A 17,841-nucleotide genomic window follows, 5' to 3' on the forward strand; every position below is an offset into this window, starting at 1 on the left:
TTTCTTTTCTGTTTTCTTATATATATGTCTTTTTCAAAAATTGAGATATAATTGACTAGTAATACTATGTTAATTTCTGGTGTACAACATAATGATTTAATATATGTGTATATTGCAAGATGACCACCACTCTAGACTCTACCAAGTCTAGTTACTATCCGTTGCTACACATAATTACACATTTTTTTTCTTGTGATAAGAACTTTTAAGATCTAGCAACTTTCAAATATATGATACAGTATTATTAACTATAGTCACCATGCTATACCTTACATCCCCAGGACTTACTTATTTTATAACTGGAGGTTTATACCTGGTGACTGTTTTCACCCATTTTGCCCACCCCACCCCACCCCTGACCTCTGCCTCTGGCAACTATCAATCTGTTCTCTGTATCTATGAGTTTGGTGTGTTTGTTTGTGTTCCACATACAAATGAGGTCATATGGTGTTTGTCTTACTCTGGTTTGTTTTACTTAGCATAATGCCCTCAAGATCCATCCACATTGTTGCAAATGACAAAATTTCCTTCTTTTTTATGGTTGGATAATATTTTGTTGTATACATAGCACATTTTCTTCATCCATCCATTGATGGACATTTTTTCTCCTTTTTCCAGCCTATCTGGGGAGAAGAGGGAGAGGAGTAAATGAGGTTCTCCTATGGAAGCAGCCAAGCAGAATTTCTTTTTTTGTTTGCTTATTTTCTTTCCATCTCTTGTTATTAAAGAATATAGATAATTAAGTCATATATTAGTATGTTTGCATATCTGGGTCACCAAAAATTATATATGCAAACAAATGCATTAAATTAGAACAATTAATCACATATATTCTTTTCTCTTATTGTAACAGAAAAAAACTATCTTTACAGCAAATGCTAACTGATATTTTAGTGATTTTAAAGTTAATTTGGAACAGTTTTAATTTCTTACATTAAAATTTTTTTTTTCTGAGCTCTTCTAGAATGTATTGCAGATCTGCCATTCTTTTCTTTAAGTTAAGAATTATCCAAAGCTTATGTTTTAATGGAAAGTATTCTTTTGGAAGGTAAAAAATTAATAGTTTTAACATTTCCACACATTTCAGAATTTATATTCTTATTACTATTGAAAAATAATCCAAATTTCTAGGATTATATTTTGATCAGTTTTATTTGCTTGGCCCTTTATTTATATAATAATAATAATAGACTTTATTTTTTAGAGCAGTTTTAGGTTCACAGCAAAATTGAATGGCAAGTGCAACATCCATGTACCCTGTGACTCCTGCCACGTCCCCCTCCCCCCCATATATGTCCTCCTCCACTATCAACATCCTATGGCAGAGAGGTACATTTGTAAGGCCCTGTAATTTTACTTTTGACCAGACAGTGTATCCTCATATCAACTAAATAGGGTGACTTTTAAGGAAAGTTTGGTTTCTACAGACTTATTAACTTAGACATGTTTGACGATTAGCACATTTTGCCGAATTTCCCCCCACTTCTCACTTGATTATTTTACTATTGTACTGATACGGCTTAACTTAATGTTGTGTTTTTAAACTTTTTAAAATTTGTGTATACATTTCTGAGAAAAGTTTAATGACTTTGTAATTCCATGCCAATACATATGTTTGGAAAGTAAAATTACAATGTAGAACTGCTGCTTTTGACTTTTAAGGGTCATCATGTCAGAATTAATAGTTTTATTTATATATTATTAATTCTCTTGAGTATATTGTGTTTTACTTAGTGTATATTTTTTAAACCTAGATTTTCAGATGACCTACAGATTGAAGGCTATTTAGAAAGTTATAATTTGAAAGTAAAATGCAACTAGGAAAGGATAATAATAATCACTTAAAAAGGATTAAGGTAAGGGAAGAAAGAGTAGATTATAACCAAAGCAAGAATCAAAATGAAAACTCCAATTAAAAAGAAGATAAAATAGTGAAAAAGATTATTGAAAGTTTTAAATTAATAATAAAAATGCAATTCTATTACATATATATTTCCTTTAAAAAATAAACATAAGTAGCTAAAAAGAAAACAGAAAATATCTCTTTACAATTATGCTTCAATTCTATAGTAATTCTTAAATGTTACTTCTAAAAGCTTTCTTCATCATCTACCATTTCAGCTATTAATAGACCTTTTTCTTAAATCCCTGAATGATTTTCCACCACTTTAAGGTTCTATTATACAATCTGTACTTATTTATTTCCTTGTACTTTTTCCATTCCCTCTCCTCTTCCAGAACAAATTTAATTGCTGTTTTTTTGTCTGTCTCCCCGCGCCCCCCACCCCCACCAACCATTATGACTCATTCTTCTTCCACTTAAAAAAAATATATATCTATACTTGCAAGAAGGTAACCAACTTTTCTCTGTTCTTTTAAAACACTTGTTAAAATATACTTCTTTGTTCTAGAAAAGTCCCCTAATTAAGTTATGGTTGCAAATAATGAGTGCTTATAATTTTTGCCAACTGGTTATCTAATAAAAAGGCTTATCTAGTGAAATCCCAATTCTTTATTACTGCCCACCATTGTTTCTACTTGTGCATTTATTTGTGAGATAATAAGGCAAGTAAGTGAAAAACATTTGGTATGATTCAAAGCATTACATAAAAGCCGATTGTTAACTCATTAAGGACTATTTAATTTGTTTCATTAGCTACACCATAATTGTATTCTTGGTAAGTTTTTATTAGCTAGCTTGCTATTCGCATGGTCCTGTATTTGAGTTTTTCCATAAAATGATGTTTTTTGAAACTTATAGTTTGGATTTTCTCAATTTGAGATAAACATCTAGTGTAAGTATCAGACACAAAAGTATACATGTGTTATATAATAGTAACAACCAACTTAATGATTTTTTTTTTTTTTTTTTTGGTAATTTTTGCAGCCCTGAAGTATAGTATCCTAATCTGACATTTATATTACTGTTACAGTCTGGGCTTTTTAGAAGGTTGTTTTAATAACTGTTGTCTCACTTAATCCCAAATTAACATGAAAATAGAATAGATTGAATTTGTATTTCTCATTTATTTGTTGTTACAACTGTTTGCCCAGGTAGGTATCAATAATAAGAACAGTATTTATAAATTAGGTCCTTTTATAACATTGTATTTCATGACTTTGATTTAGTCAACAATACAAAGTTTTAAGTAGTGAAAAAGAACTAAAAAAAAGAACTACATATATATTTAAGTCTTCAACTTAATAATACAAAATAAGTACACTGAGGATTTTAGGGTACTTAATAAATTATATGAAATGTTTAAGTGAAAAATAAAATTAAATACAGTTTACATAGATTAAGTCTAAAAAAGTGAAGTTTCATGTTGTTATAGCAGTTTGATCACATTTTTAGCATTAAGTTTCTATTTAAGGGATATTTAAATAAATTTAGGGGCGCCTGGGTGGCGCAGTCGGTTAAGCGTCCGACTTCAGTCAGGTCAAGATCTCGCGGTCTGTGAGTTCGAGCCCCGCGTCAGGCTCTGGGCTGATGACTCAGAGCCTGGAGCCTGTTTCCGATTCTGTGTCTCCCTCTCTCTCTGCCCCTCCCCCGTTCATGCTCTGTCTCTCTCTGTCCCAAAAATAAATAAAAAAACGTTGAAAAAAAAATTTAAAAAAAAAAAATAAATAAATTTAAATGATTATAGCAAAATTCAAAGAGATCTGTGATTATACTTTTTAAAAATGATGAAAGGTGTGATTTGTTTTAATTTGTTCTAGTGGTTTAGTACTAACATATTAGATGAGAAAAGAAAAAGAACAATAAAAAGATGCAGTTCATGTTGGAAAATAATTTATTGATATAGAAATTATTATTAATTTGATTATCACTAAATATCTAACTGTTGAACAGGTCTGAATAATTATAAGAAGTGTATTTCAGTTAAATATTTTAGAAAATAATTATTTGTAAATATTTCCAAACATTTAAGGTAGACTCTTCCTATATTATGACATTATGAATGTCATGTCTTTTTTTTTTTTTCAATTTTTTTTAAACGTTTATTTATTTTTGAGACAGAGAGAGACAGAGCATGAACAGGGGAGGGGCAGAGAGAGAGGGAGACACAGAATCTGAAACAGGCTCCAGGCTCTGAGCGGTCAGCACAGAGCCCGACGCGGGGCTCGAACTCACGGACCATGAGATCATGACCTGAGCCAAAGTTGGACGCTTAACCGACCAAGCCACCCAGGCGCCCCATGAATGTCATAAGTCTTGAGATGTCACGTTTATTTTGTGAATCTGATTTTATGAATTTATGAGAAAAACATTCAATTGAGGAGAAACAAAATTGCTAATAGTTATGAAAGCATTTTGATAAACACAGAACTCATAATTTTAAACCAAACATAGCAAACTCTTAAGAATTGGTTATTGGAATTTCACATCTGTAGATAGAAATGTATAATGCTTATGTATTTATTTTAAAAGTTGCCTTACTTGTTAAGGAAATTAGAAAAAATGATCTGGCAGTTTTATAAAAAGGTTGAAATGTTTTTAGAATCATTTTGAGATGCTCCATTATTTTCAGATTCTAAAATACTATTTGAGGAATAAATTTTCCTTTCCTGATATAGATGATAAAACATTTGGACCAAAAATAAGCATTTCTTTCTAACCAAAATTAGCTCTGCATGAATTTTAACTGGCACTCTTGGTATGAATCTTTATGGTCATGGAGGACAAAATAAAATATTAGGAAATATTAGATGATCACAAGAAAAAGGACAGATTAGCCAGAGCTAAAATATCATGTTGTACAGTTGATACATATAAATAAACATTAGGTTGAAAGAGAAAAGCCTCAGATATCCTGGCTTAGCCAACTTTAGAAGAAAACAAAAAAATCTTAGTCTATTTCTAGGGAAAATGAAATAAAAATGCTTTTCTACGCAGGGTAGCAAAATATTTCAAAATTATTGGTCTTATGAGGCAAAAACACTTATTTGTAAATTATTGTGTTCTACATTTTTTGTTAAGGAGGCCTTCCATTAAGGAAGAGTTCTTGCTATGGTTAAGGATTTAACCCCGCTCCCCAACCATCACACTTTTAGGAGCATTTGTTACACATTGCACACAGAAGAAGAAAAAAGCTTTTATAGATAGTTTTGTAATACATGTTGCTTACCTGGTTTTGGTATGTCTGGTCATGAGGATTTTTTATCATCATGAAGGATTCACCTGTTCTGGCAGCATCCATATGTTACACATCTCAAAGAGATTTTTTTTTAACCTGAGACCTAATAAGGACAACAAAAGAAATTACTGAGAATGACTGTATCAGCCTCAGTAAGAAGAATTGTATCAGTTCCTATATACGCAACAAAAGCTAAAGACTTGACTGATATTTACTTAAGGAAACAGGGAATAGCTCCTAAGCAGTATGTTTATAAATAAATCATTCTAGGGGCACCTGGGTGGCTCAGTCAGTTAAGCATCCAACTTCAGCTCAGGTCATGATCTCATGGCTCATGAGTTCAAGCCCGGCATTAGGCTCCGTGCTGACAGCTCAGAGCCTGGAGCCTGCTTCCAATTTTGTGTCTCCTTCTGTCTGTGCCCTTCCCTGCTCATGCTCTGTTTCTGTCTGTCTCTCTCTCAAAAATAAATAAACATTAAATTTTTTTTTAATTAAAAAAATAAATCATTCTAGTCCATACTGTGTTTTTCTTGGTGCCCCAGACTGCTCTTTTTTATCTGGAACATCTACTTCTGGCTTCAGGACCCATATTTCTAAGTCTTAATGTTTGTTGATGTCTTTACTCAGATTGCAGCTCATTAACTGCAGGGTCCTTATTCCGTGTTTCTATGGCAGCTTTGATTTCTTCTAATCTGCCTTGCAAATTGCTGGCCCAGGCTATAGATTGTTACAGCGCTGTTTTTTCTAACCCAGGGCACACTTCATACTCAATATTTTGTGTTACATAAGTATGACTTCTGTTGATAAGAAATGCTAATAAAATACACACAGTTTATCTGTGTACCTGTCAATGGGTGTGCATTGCAATCAGAACAAAATACAAGGTCTACACTTTGGCATAGGTGATATGGTATCTTGCCTATCACTTTGACCTGAAGTGAAGACCAGACTCATCTTACTTTCTAATTCTTCAACACACTAAGCCATTTCTGTCTTAGGAGGTTCATACTAGTAATTTGAGATATTTGAGCAGAGGTTTGAAAGATGAGAAGAAAGTGCCAGCTTGAACTGTCTTCTTCCACATCATTATGTAGACAGTGACTTTTCATCATTCAGATCACATCTCAAATATCCCTTTCTCAAAGAGGTCTCCCCAGACCATTCATCTTAAGTAGACTTTCTCCCCTACCATCCTCCTTTACTCTTTCCCATTATGCTTATTTTCTTCACTGTATTTTCCATCTAAAATTCTGTTGTTTCCTTAATTCCCATACTGTAGTGTAGGCTCTGGGAGGGCAGGGTCTTTGGTTGGCCATTGTATCCCCAGCATCTAAAACATTGTCTGGCATATAATAGGTGCTCAATACATAGTAGTTGAATGCATAAGTGAGTGAATGAATGATAAAGAAATTTATAATATGGACTGAGCAATTCATTCCTTCTTTTTTTGAAAAACACTGTAACAACATGATAGTAAACTGAGTAGAGGGATATTCACTTATAATCCCAATTCTTAAAGAATTATCATTTTATAGGTTTTTGCATATGTATATGTATTTTTCATAGTTGTGCTCTATTTAAAATTTTTGATGTTTTGCTTTTGTTCATTTAATGTTGTCAGACATTTTCCTAAGTTCTCCTAGTAAGTCCAGTTGTTTTAATGGCTACATAATACTACATTGACTTGATATTCCATCATTTATTCAACCATTTCCTTAACATGTTAAATAATTTGTTTCTAACTTTTTGCTATTATAGATAACACTGCAATGAATAGCTTAATGACTATAGATAGCATTTTTCTTCTACTGAATAGGATAAATTATAAACATAAGCTGACTGGATTAAAAGGTATGAAGCTGTTCAAATATATTATGACATTTAAAATATTTATATCTTATAAATTGCAAAGGAATGTATATCACTTTATTTTAGAGCTTACTCAAAAATACTTTTCATAATGTCAAAATGGCATGATGCAGATGTTTAAAGGATAGGTTAATTTTTAAAGCTTTGGCTTATTTTATTATTTTCACACATATTTATAAAATACTGTAAGTGCCTTGGGTCATAACCAGATTCCTTTTGACTTACAAAGTAGTCTTAGTACAAAGCTGTGTAGAGTCTATGGATAAATGATATTCCTTTATTTAAGTTGTCACTTTTAGTAAATAGGGAAGCCATAAAAAAAAAAAAAAAGCTATAGCTAGGATAAGGAGCTTCATGAGTGATGTAATGGGATAGATATTTGGGATAAGATTACATATGAGGGAAATCACAATTTTTCGTGATCAGTTTTAATGATATTTGCAATTTGTTTTACCTTTTTTTTTTCTCAAAACTGGAAGAAATTTTATAGGGAAAAATGATTTGAGTGCCTTTGAGAACCAATTTGGAAATGTCTTTTAAAGTATTCTTTAACTCTCCTTATTTCTGTATGTGGAGAGAAGTTTACCTGTTTGTAGAGGTTATACAAATAAACTATTCTTTGAGACGTTTCTCTTTGGATCTTTTTTGAACTTTTCGAATTATTTGAAGTCAAATGTAAGTATTGTTTTTTATAGGCATAGAACAACCATGCCCCTTTTTGCATAGATTTAACATTAGATTCTGGGCTTTCAAACATTATGTTCTATTTTCTAATACCTTTATTCCCTTAAAACATCTCTTCTCTAATTTTCTTAAAGAAAGATTAACTTCTTCTCCTTTGCTATTTTATCTACAGCATAATATAATTTATTATGAACTGTAAATTTAAAAAATGTATATTTTGGACATTATTAAGCATTTTACTAAACCTGCATTTAGAAGCAGCTACTTCACTTTTCCAAAAGAGACTTTGCTTTTCTCTGCCATCTAAAAATTCTTATTAGCATAAGCTGTATATTATTTTTTTCTTTTTATGTAGTCAGGTAACACTTTCCTAGTTTATCTTTGTCATGTCTTCTCCATGATTTTTCACCTTTTTTGTTTTTAATAATATCACCATGTAACAGGACATTCATTTAATTTATCAAGCAAATGTTAATTGGGCACCAACTATATGCAAGCTACTTTCTCAGGTACAAGGTATGCAGGAGTGACCAGAAGAAAGTCCCTGCCCTCGTGGGACATGATAAATAAATAATTGTATTAGAGAGTGATTCAGTGCTGAGAATAAACAAAGTAGAGAAGAGAGTGTATGAAATATGGGGGACATTGAAACTTGATGGGATGATCAGGGAAGGTTTCACTGAGAAGGAGATTTTTGAGAAAAGACCTGAAATAAGTAAGGAGATGAGCCATGGAAGTAGCTATGTGGGGGAGAGCATTCCAGGTCTAGGGAATAGCAAGACTGGTAAGAAAGCGTGTGCAGGGGGATTGGGTCACATGTGGGGGAAGAAACTGGAGAAAAAACAGAGAGCAAAATCATGTAGCAAATGTTGGAGTTATGTAGTTATCTTTATTCTGTAACTTTCCTGAGAATTTAACTCAAATTGATTTTGAATGAATTGAAGAGTTAGACTATAATATGTTAGAGTTAGACTATAGTATGTTAGAATTGACATTTGGAGTCAAAAGATTTTGCTGTTAACTCACCCGCTGAATAGTTAACTCTTTCTGAACTTCAGTTTCCTTGTCTGTAAATGGGAGAGAATATAATTGAATAATATACCCAAATACTCTAAAAAAAGCTGTTTACTGCCGTTCAAATGTAAGTTGTGTTGTTTTTTATTCTATTAGGCCACCAATGAATATCTTTTAAAATTTGTTAAATTTTAGTATTCATTGGCTTTGCTATGTCTGGATATTTCTACAGTTCACAATTTTTTTTGGACTAGATAGTCCCTTTAATAGATCTTTTGTGAAAAACCTTCTATAACATAAATGGACAGGTCTTGCCTGTCACCCAACAGCGCCATGATGATTTTACTCTCAGTTGCAGTGGCTTCTGGCATTTACCTCAGATTTTTACTTGCCTTTACTTTGAAGATAGCTATTAGCCAGGGGAAATAGGCCCTGTTGGAATTTTTTAATCTCATGGAGGTAAAACTACCTCACTAACATGCTTTGGCCTGTTTAGGAAATAAACATTTCATTTAGAGAACCTCTAGTCAGAGGTTTGTGAAGCTCTAAGTAAATGGGAAATTATTATACCAGCACATTGGCCCTCCAGCCCAGGGTAACATGAAGCTTCAAGGACCTCCTGAACTGCGTATTGCTGCTGGGTATGAAGTACCTAGGACATTCATAATAACTTTTGCTTTAAGTTTTCAAAATTTGAAAGAATTTGTTAGAATAGAGCATTGGTTCTCAAACTTTGCTGCACACTAGTCACTAGGACCTTTTAAAAATCCCAATGTCTAGGTCATACCTCATACTAATTAAATCAAAATGTCTAGCTTGAGAGCCTGGTAGGAGTAGTTCTTAAAGACTCCCAGGTGATACCAGTGTGTAGCAAAGTTTGAGACCCTTAAGAGTATGTGGCTCTGGCCTCCATTCTTTTACTACCTATTATTGTTTCACATGCTTTAGCACCATGAATGGGAGCTTGATAATCCTATCATGAGGAACATTTGAAAGTAGTAGGTAGTATCTCTCAAACAGATTTGTGTTCCACGTTTTTTTAAGAGCATGTACTGTTTTACATAGTCTTGTGTTGTTTTGAACTTTAATTTTCATTATGACCCATGGTAGATATATTTATGTTATTTTTTTCCATTTATTACAGGTATTTCCTTGGCAACTTTAAATAAAGCCATGCTTTGTGATTTAAGACACAGAATAAAATGTTTACAAGTTTTAGCTGGTTAGGAGTTCCATTCCTTTGTTTTGATTACAATGGCTATTTTCAGAATAAAGGACCAACAGCCAAGTTGTTTTTCCAATCCATTTTTATTTTTCTCCAGCTTAGTAATGAACTGTTACAGGCTGGCCTAAATTTATGGTATGAGTACAAATCTGAAGGAATAGAATATTTAATTGTATTATAGCTGCATTAATATTTACTAATACACACAATGATTGGTGTGTGAGATAAAAACTGACTTGCAGCATTAGTAACCTTGATATTTTGAGTGAATAATCATTTTCCCAATTTTGTAGTTTATTAAGTCAGCCTCATTGTAATTTAATTAAAAAAATAGAATTTTAAATGTACAAGGGGAATTCCTAGGTGTCTTGGTTCCTAATGTTGACAAGAGCCAGAGTTTTGGCTGTACATCCTGGAACATTTGCCCAGGGCTTGACCTAAGTTCCAGTGGTTACAATACTATCTTTAAACAATAGAAATTCTATTTTGATTTACAAAAAAATTTCTGTTTCATGGTCCGTGTCAAATGTGTGTGTGAAAAAATGCAGAACATGAGTTGATGCTCTGTGAGTTTTTTCATTGTCATTTAAAATTAAAGAACATGACCCTGCTGTTTCCAGTGCTGTCAAAGTAACGAAAATTATGGAAATTTCCACAGTGCAGATATTTGGCTTAATTCATAACATTCAGTTGTCCAATTTTTGTTTTGGATCTTTTGTTTTTCTTGTTTTGCATTTTTAGTTTGTTTTGTTTTCAGCCATCATTTTGTCTTATCATCTTCAATTCTAGAGCAACCTGACAACAGTAATGATACCAGTGAATTGGGCATCCTTGTCATTCCTGAGATTAGTGTCACAAATGTGGCCGGAGAGAGAACCGGGAATGGGGAAAAAGGCAGAACACTAGGAGAGATTGATGCTCAGCATATACAGGGTGTGCAGGAAACAGCCACAGATCCTAGAACTGAGAGCAAAGGCTTGCCAGAGATCAGGAGGCAAAAATCTGTAAGAAAAATGATGGAGGATGGAATAAACTCACCTGGCAGAGTGCAGTTTTAGCAGAGCACTTTCTAGCTGCCCTCCAAGGTATCTCATGGCACAGGGCCACTGCTGCATGTCTTAAGCAACAGTTGCACAGTCACAGAAATTTTGCATGTCATCTAATAATCAAAATGCATGAATTATGCACCACAATTTCTCAATGATCTAATGCTCTTTGGAATGGTCGTACCTATATTTTCTCTGAATAAACTGTTATAAAAGCTAAGGCAGAAGATTACTTCCACAGTAATTTTCTGCTTATATTTTGAGATCTAAAATTATATTTTATCTTTATATTTTTAACATCTTTGATTTGAAGGATAATGTATATAGAATTTTAACAAGTTTGAACTTGTGATACTTAGGGTCTATTTTTTTTCATCTTTGTAAAATAATCTAGAATGTAGAATGCAACCTTTAAAAAAATCTTTAAAATATCTTAATACCATTTTTTTAAAGTTCCTTGGTAAGAGCTTCGATTTTATATTGCTTTGCTACTTGGGGAGACTTTACCCCTAGTTTTACTGTGTGATATTTTCCTTAATTGTTTCTGATCTTTTGCATGAACTGGAAGAGAAATCTTTCTTAAAACATGGGGGGTGGGGGGTGTTATGGCATGCTTTTTGTTTAATACACTCTAAATTACTCTTATTTAGTTACAATGAACTATTTTTTACATTTTATACAATGTTTCAATTTATCCTTTAATTTCGGTCTATAATGGGTTGTTTTATGTAATTATGCTAAAGTTTAAAGTATCATTGATTTGGTATTAATCATGAAATAAGAATTATTTAAGATACTTAATATTAATTAATCTTTATTATTTCTTTGTTTAGGAAATACAGAATTAACAGGTCAAGAAGAACTCATGGAGATATCTGAAGTTGACGAGGGATTTTATTCCCGGGCTGCGTCTAGTACTAGCCAATCAGGTTTATCAAACAGTAGTAACAATTCTAGTAACAAGACAAGTGTAGGAAAGACTCAGAGACGGTCAGGAGGAAGCAAAACTGGAGGAAAAGAAAAAGAAACCACAGGGGAGTCTTGCAAAGACCACTTTGCCCGAAAACAAACTCAGAGAGCCCAAAGTGAGAATCTTGAGCTTCTCTCTTTGAAGAGACTGACATTAACTACCAGCCAATCTCTGCCTAAACCTTGTAGCCATGGTTTGGCTAAGACAGCTGCAACTGTATTCAGTAAATCCTTTGAACAAGTCAGTGGTGTCACAGTCGCACATAACCCATCATCTGCTGTTGGCTGTGGGCCTGGGACAGATGCCAATAGGTTTTCTGCTTGTAGTCTCCAAGAAGAAAAGCTTATTTACGTTTCTGAAAGGACTGAACTTCCAGTGAAGCATCCATCAGGTCAGCAGAGACCTCCTAGTATCAGCATTACCTTGTCTACAGATTAATTTGTAATAGTTTTCCCACCTAACTAGTGAATCTAGAAATACGACTCTGCTTCTTTATGAAAGCACCCAGCATCTTTCATCCCTGTCCCAGGCAGGAGCCCTTGTGTCTTAAATTCTAAAGGCTACCTTGACCTTATGAAGGGAATAACGTGTAGGTTGTAATAAGGTCAAACGTGGTTCTGTTATTTCTTGGGTGTATTTTCCCCCCTTGATTTGAGTCTTTTTTTTTCTTTATTTGTTTCTATGGTCTAAGATGGTCAGTGTCACAATACATTTTGGCAAGTTGTCTGATCAAATTGGGGACATCTCGTGAGGTTGTGAGTTCTTATTTTTTAATAACTCCTATTTTGGTAGCTGTATGTTTGGCCTTCAGCGTAAAAGGGAATCTCATGCATGGGAGCTGTTTTTGAAAGGAGGCAGAGGGTGCAACTCCAGGAATTCTGTAGCTGACTGCACAACAGGGCAGTCTGAAAATCAGGCATGTTAAAAAAACAAAAATGATGTGTATGAAAAGTGCCTGATAAAAATGTTTGTAATCAGATTGTCCTTAAGATTAGTGGAATCATTTATATAAAGCACTGGAAAAAGCCTCGTAACTCAGTACCTAGACTATTATGTAATTCCAGGGGAAGGGTAGAGGGATTTCTGTTGTTATCTTTGGAACATTTTTATATAAAAAATCAGATTGCCAGTAGATGTGTTGTTTTGAAGTATTTGATCCAGATTTAGCAGGTGAAAATCCCTTTCAATTCCTAAAACGTAATCAGCCATGAAGCTGACTTACCCTGCTGCTTGACTTTGGAAATCCTAGGTAGTTTGGTTTCCTAGAATTCAAAGTACACATCATTGAAGTCTTCCTGGAAATCATCGTAAATCGTGCAACACAGCTCTCAAGACACCGGCGTCAACCATATAATATTGAATTGTTTGTCAGCAAATGAAGGAAATTAGGTAAATTTTTCATCTATAAAATGTCATGAAAGAAAGCATAATGAAATATGGACAAAGGACATTTATGTAATTAATTTAGGTTTATTTATGTTTGTGCTCTTAAATTTAGAATTGTAAAATATGAAAGAAGTTAAATAATTTGTTTGTGAACGGGCCTAGTTTAAATGTTCTTGTCATGGTAGAAAGAATAATCAATGTAGTTGCCCCCAACCAAAAAATAAAAATAAAAAAGGCAATATGGCAGAAGCAAAACAAACTTGTATGTAGCTGTAGAGAACTGTGTGACCTCTAGATAGATGTAAAATGTAGTATTTGCTAGTGCTCGTCCTTTTAGCTGTGGTCAAGGCTCCCTGTAAATCAAGTGTATGTAACTAATAATTCAGAGGGAGAGAAAGAAAGCAGGGCTGAGGATAAGGGTAAATTGACTGGGAGGGAAGGCCTGTCTGTCCCCTCTTTGTCTCCTTCACTATTAATGCACAGTGGTTTCCTTATTCACAGTCCCTAGCTGTAGTTGCACAGAAAATGTTAGTTTTCCTTTTGTGCCTGCTTATGCAGAGCTCAAATGTGAAAAATTTATATGTCCTAAAGAGTGCTAAAGCATACGCTATGAATGCAGTTTTGATCATAACTGCTTTGGCTACCATTTTAAATTTAAATCTTCAAAAAGCATGAACTAGTTTTCATTCATTAATCTTGAATAGAATATGGCTTTTATTAGAAGTGAATTTGAGTTTTTTAGTTCCACTAATAGAAATGGAATAAGATCTATTGCCATAAACTGTAGTTTAAAAAAAAAAAAAAGAAAAAAAAAAAGGTAAGACTAGACCGTGAAACTTGATATTGTATTAATTTAACAGGAATCCTGTGTACAATTTAAAATATTTGTAAAATGTCACTGTGAATTTCCTTTTGTCTTTTTCTAATTCTTTAACAAAAAAATTCCCTCAGGCATATAGCTACTAACAATATTAATAGTCTTAAAGAATTAATTTTAGAAGATTGGCCTTTTAAGCAAGTCAAGTGCTTAGGAAACATTGTAGAATAAATCTGAGGAAACAGCTGGCAGAAATGAGAGATCAGATTTTAATGATCAACTGCTGTAATGGAACCTCATTTTGGTATTATTCTAGATCATTGCTACTCCTACAGTCTGAGGACCAGTAAGTAGCATTGGCATCACTAGGCATCTTGTTAAAGATGTAGAATTTCAGAGCCACTTTTAATCTACTGAATCATAATCTGCCTTTTAACAAGATCCTTAAGTGATTTTTATGTGCATTAAAGTTTAAAAAGAGAGTATCAAAAGTACAAATTACCTACCTAATATTTGGAATTTTCAGTGGTCTCACAACACTAGATCAAATATGTTAGATACTAAATATTGTAATCTTCATTGTTTTTAATAGCTTATAAATTTTTAATAGTGTCTATGACACTTATTAGATCCTTACTTCTAAATTTTTAATGATTTTCATTTATTTTTACAATAAAATTATAACATTTTATATTTTTCATATTAACTATAAATGGAATCAGAGCTGTAGATGCCTACCATTTTAAGTATGAAAGAGGTACCACCGTTTTATACAATGCACAACAAATCTTCATGTGTATATTCTTTAAAGAACTCTGAAGGCTTACTTAGTGGAGTGGTTCTGAATTTTTGTTTCAAGTAATTTGCACGAGTTGATTTCCTGGAAGTTATGTTGACAGTAAAATTATTTTATAGCACCTTTGATACTATTTCAAATAAGGGTTATACATTTGAAAATTTTTATAGCAAGTATAAATATTGGATAAATGCTAACTATGGTAACAATTACAATTATCCCTCTTACTCAGCTTTCCAGATTTTAAAGTTGGGGTGACTTTTTTAGGTCATTTTTTCACAAAGATGCTCATGTAACCATTTGGTCACAGATCTCCTCTATATCTTTATCACAAAAAGGATTCTGCCCCAAATGGGAAATTGCACCCCATAGTTCAAAGGATCTGAACAAAAATTATAGTTCCATTCCACATTTTAAGCCATTAGGGAGTCTTAAAATTACCCAACCTCTCACTCTTCAAGTACTCAACTACCTGGGGTATTCTAGTGAAGGTAGGTCCCAGCATTTGCCTTTGGAATTGAGTAGGGACTTGCCTTTGGAATCAAGTTCAAGGGAGTGTCCCCAGGGGACCTAGGACAGGTGAGCACCCTGGAACCCCTTGTACTCCACCATGGAACTTTTTGAGGCAGCTCTGTAGATTTGAAGGGTAGAAATTCTCAGTCCTTAAATGATGACAAAGTTTGTTTTGAAAAAGCAGTATTTTGTTGCCTTTTTCAATTATGAAGCAACTGCTTAGTAAACAAAACAAAAAATTAAAGGGAAATATGTTTTTTAAACCAAAATAGATAAAAATGATACCAGCTTTAAGGGATTTTGCCTATTTTGGAAGACTCAAATTACAATGTTAAAACCTTTACATTTAAATTATAGAGAAAAAAAATTGTACCCTGAGACATAATTTTAAATAGATATTTAAAATAAGACTGTTTAACATTTGACTCTATAGGCACAATAAATTTACACTTTGTTAAAGGGAAGCACATCAAGGAAATCTATATCATAAATAATGTAACAAAAAATGTTTCTTAAAAAGCCATTAAAAAGAAGAATAATTTGATGGGCACTTAAGCATTGTAGATAGAAATAAATGTATAATAGTGTCTTCCCAGTCTTTGGATAAAAAATATAAACTCTCTAGTCCTTTACTTAGCATGAAATTTATATTTTTAGATTAGTTGCTTAGTAAAATTATACTCAGTACTTGAGTTATTCACATTTATGTTTAATATTGTTAAATTCTTTACCAGAGAACATAAATATGTTATCCTCTGTATTTTGTAACTTGTGCATATCTAAAAAGACTAGCAGTGAACATTTTGGAAGATGTTTTTGTGTTCTTTTATAGTAGAGATCTAGAGTACCTGTGTCTTAATATGAAGTTTCTTTTAGTAAACTCAAGATCTTATTTTGCATACCTTTGCTTTCTCTTATGTAGGGTTTTTTGTGTACTGCTTATCTTTATTTCTAATCCTGTAGTGATACTAATCTTTTCATAGTAAATATACTTGTTTCTAATTGTATTCCAGGAGTTTACATTCCTAAAGAATAAACTATGACTTTGCATATTTTTATGTGCTCCCTACATTTTTAAGGCTATGGAAATAAACTGGAGTTTAGTTTTTTGAAGTTTTGTATATTTGTGTAAATGTCCTTATGCAGTACTTTATACAGCAGTGTTGCCTCTTGTTTTATTGAAATAAAAACTGAAAAAATATGTTTTCCAGATCATTTTACTCATTAAAAATCATCATAAATTTTTGCAAAAGTCATGATGTGGAGGAAGAAAGTTAAAGGAGGAAGACTTAGGTGAGTTGAGCCATTGAGAACTTTTGGGAGTAAGCCATAGGACAATGATATCTCATTTCCAGCTGTATGTTTTACACAGCCCAAGGATAGGAAGTAAGTTCATTGGTGTCCATCCAAGAGAAAATGAGCTCCGTAGGTCATGTGCCATTGACTCATTATTTATCAAACCAGAAGCACAGGCAAATATAGATAATAAAACTTTGCCCTTTTATCTTTAATATGAGTCTTTATCTCTTGAGTACAGAGGTTTTATGCCCCTAGTTCTGAACATAGGACTTTTTGCATAGTGGGTATTGAGCCATTTAAGGAATGTGTGAGTTAGGTTGGGATTAGTTTTGGGAAAGAATGAAGGATGGAGTCTCCAATATATTATACTACTGTAAAATTTTAGAATTTCATTTATTGGCTCTAGGAAATCTCTATGGCATTACTTGAATTGCTTTATTGTGTGTGCTTAGAAACAAGACTGTCTTAGAAACTTGAAAAGAAATTCCTGGTGTGTAGTTGATTTGATTGTATATTTGGCTAATTCCATTTTAGCTAAGGAACTATGTAATTTGGGAAATGTTTCCTGAACTACTATTAGGAAAGTATTTGGAGAGAAGCACAACAGTGATGTTGTAAGCAGTATATTATTAGCCCTATGAAATATATATTCTTCTAGTGACTTTAGTAATCCCAATAAATCGTTGACTGATCTCAAAGAATCTGACTTTGGTAATACTGATATAATTATTTTGTAATTGTTAGGAAAGGCCTTTACAAACAATTCTAGTCATTTGCTAATTTCCCATGCATTGTTATTGTAGCAGTGGTAATAGCTAATATATATAATTAAAATTATAATCTCATTTCATCTTCAAACCAATTCTACAAAATGAGTAGAATCCCCATTTTACAAAAGAGGAAACTGAAGCTCTCTAAAGGGCAGGTGACTTGCCCAAGGTCACGTAGCTGCTGGGTGGGAAAGCTAGGGCTTGAACACAGCTCTATGACTCTCACTTTCCTTTTGTATTACTTGGTAAAAGGAGGTACTAAGTAAATACTACATAGTGGACATATATTTGAAATTCATTCATCCCATCTGTCT

At 33.0% G+C, this 17,841-nt stretch overlaps 1 protein-coding gene across 4 annotated transcripts in view; it reads left to right on the plus strand.

Annotated features, from left to right (window-relative positions):
* HYCC1 (hyccin PI4KA lipid kinase complex subunit 1) overlaps positions 1–17,463 on the plus strand; it is a 105,927-nt gene extending 88,464 nt beyond the window's left edge. For 2 of the 4 annotated variants that reach the window (XM_025929682.2, XM_086694464.1), the window contains exon 11: positions 11,810–16,659. In XM_025929682.2, the coding sequence (XP_025785467.1) occupies positions 11,810–12,384 (575 nt within the window). In that variant the 3' untranslated portion in view covers positions 12,385–16,659. The other 2 variants (XR_015246331.1, XM_025929683.2) reach the window with 2 other exon arrangements.
* The last annotated feature ends 378 nt before the right edge of the window (positions 17,464–17,841 follow it).

This window comes from Puma concolor, chromosome A2 (assembly GCF_028749965.1).
Source record: "Puma concolor isolate L17-30 chromosome A2, mPumCon1.1.hap2, whole genome shotgun sequence".
Lineage (NCBI taxonomy): Eukaryota > Metazoa > Chordata > Mammalia > Carnivora > Felidae > Puma > Puma concolor.